The 1,718-nt window shown below is 41.9% G+C and overlaps 1 protein-coding gene across 1 annotated transcript; it reads right to left on the bottom strand.

Annotated features, from left to right (window-relative positions):
* Nucleotides 1-6: 6 nt before the first annotated feature.
* Nucleotides 7-1,500, bottom strand: LOC111667749 (ornithine decarboxylase 1-like; the record flags this gene model as incomplete). Its single annotated transcript, XM_023423526.1, has 5 exons — nucleotides 1,356-1,500; nucleotides 966-1,100; nucleotides 507-680; nucleotides 209-381; nucleotides 7-106 (listed from the first exon to the last, which is right to left on the bottom strand). Coding segments are annotated over exons 2-5 (546 nt in total), but the record flags the coding sequence as incomplete, so codon positions are not given.
* Nucleotides 1,501-1,718: the final 218 nt, after the last annotated feature.

The following is a 1,718-nucleotide window of genomic DNA, read 5'->3' as shown; positions in this document are numbered from 1 at the left end:
TTTAGCCCGCTCCAGAAGACCTCGACAAGCTTTGAGTGGGGCTCCAAACTTCACACTCAGGCGACACATCGCCTTTGAGTCATCCGTGGCAATACGCAGAACTAGTCTGGGCACAAAACAAACAAAGTTAGTGAAAAGACAAAAGGCGGCAGATTGATAATAAAACACCACATAAGCCTTTATATAAATGATTGATTAAGAGTCTTACTTGGCATTGGCATGACAGCGGGCCACTTTCATGAGTTCCACCTCACTATCAAAGGTCATCATCTGGATCCCATGGGCAGACGCATACTTGATCTGAGAAACTTGCTTGCAGGGGTTTGCATAGATGATTCTGCTTGGATCCACTCCCAGAGACTGAACCAGCTGAATCTCCGTCTAGGAGGGGACAATAAGTACCAATTTAAAAACACAGGCTACCAAAGCAATTTCAGATAGCCATCAAGAGAGGTTTGTATTCTGACAACATGAAGTGCTTTGGAGTTTTTCCAACACACACACACCTTGCTCGCGCAGTCAAAACCGCTTCCAAGAGATGCCAGTGTCATAACTATGGCCCGGCTGTCGTTGCATTTGACAGCATAGAAAGGAGTCACACGAGGCAAGGCCCTCATCCATCGCAGGTGTTTCTTAACCACATCTCCCAAGTCACAGACGTAGAAGGCATCCCTGTCATCCTGTAATGGAGATGAAATGACAAATGCATTAAATGAGAGCAGTCCTGTAACAAACATAATATTTCAATAGATCAACTACATTATGTTTTTAATATTAGAATAGCAGAAATCATTTGCATCATTTGACTTAAGAGTTAATGAAGGATTAAAACATCTAAAATAAAAATCAGACAGTACAAATACAATTTCAGTGAAATCTTTGAGTTGCAACCTGTTGACATTCGTCACCTAACAAATGGGGCCATCAGTGTCCCCCCCTAAACAATGCCAACAGAGGACACTTACCGTCATAGACTCGTTGATCTTCTGCTCAACAATATCCCGGGCAGAGAAACCCTCCTCCAGGAAAGAGAATTCAAACTCGGTGGGAGTGGCAGTGTTCATGGTCACAAGGAGTCCTTTTGATTAGTCACTAGTAAACTGTAAGACAGGGGAGGGAAAGGCAGGGGTGCGATATTGAGATTACATTCAGCTTTGAGAACACAGTCTATTTTGTGTCCTTGATTACTAAAGTCTATTTTATTCGCCACTCATGGAAAAGCCCCAATCACTCCAAAAGTGAGTAATTTTCAGATAGCGTCCTTGAATAAATAAAATTTTTTGACAATATCAGGAGTGTAAGATGACAATGCAATATTGAATCAAGCTGCAAACAAAAGACATTGATACACTTACTTGGATACGAAAGAGATGGAATTTAGTGTTGCTGTTACTCAGGTGCAGAGAAGCCAAGGTGGCTCACCAGTGAAGTTAAACCCCTTCAAATAAGACTCAAGGCCTGGGCCTGCTGAGTAGCCAGTGTGCGATTTCCTAGAGTTATGATTCTGTTAACAAAAGGAGTTGACAGAATTAACATAAAAACTTAGCAAAAGATCCGCCTTTAAGTTAAAAAAACGGGCACGAAGATGGACCAATCAGTGGCTAACAAATTACGCTGACGTCAATATGCCGGTTCCGCTTCTTCATGCCATGAGGTGATTTAGCATTGAAAGTTACCGCTAATGTGGTTTATACAAGTTAACAGAAGCAAATCAAAAA

The sequence above is a fragment of the Seriola lalandi genome, unplaced genomic scaffold (assembly GCF_002814215.2).
Source record: "Seriola lalandi dorsalis isolate HSWRI2012SDOR001 ecotype SW California unplaced genomic scaffold, Sedor1 jcf7180002003661, whole genome shotgun sequence".
Classification (NCBI taxonomy): domain Eukaryota; kingdom Metazoa; phylum Chordata; class Actinopteri; order Carangiformes; family Carangidae; genus Seriola; species Seriola lalandi.
Note: the sequence above shows the minus strand (reverse complement) of the source record. Positions and strands in the feature narration are given on the sequence as shown.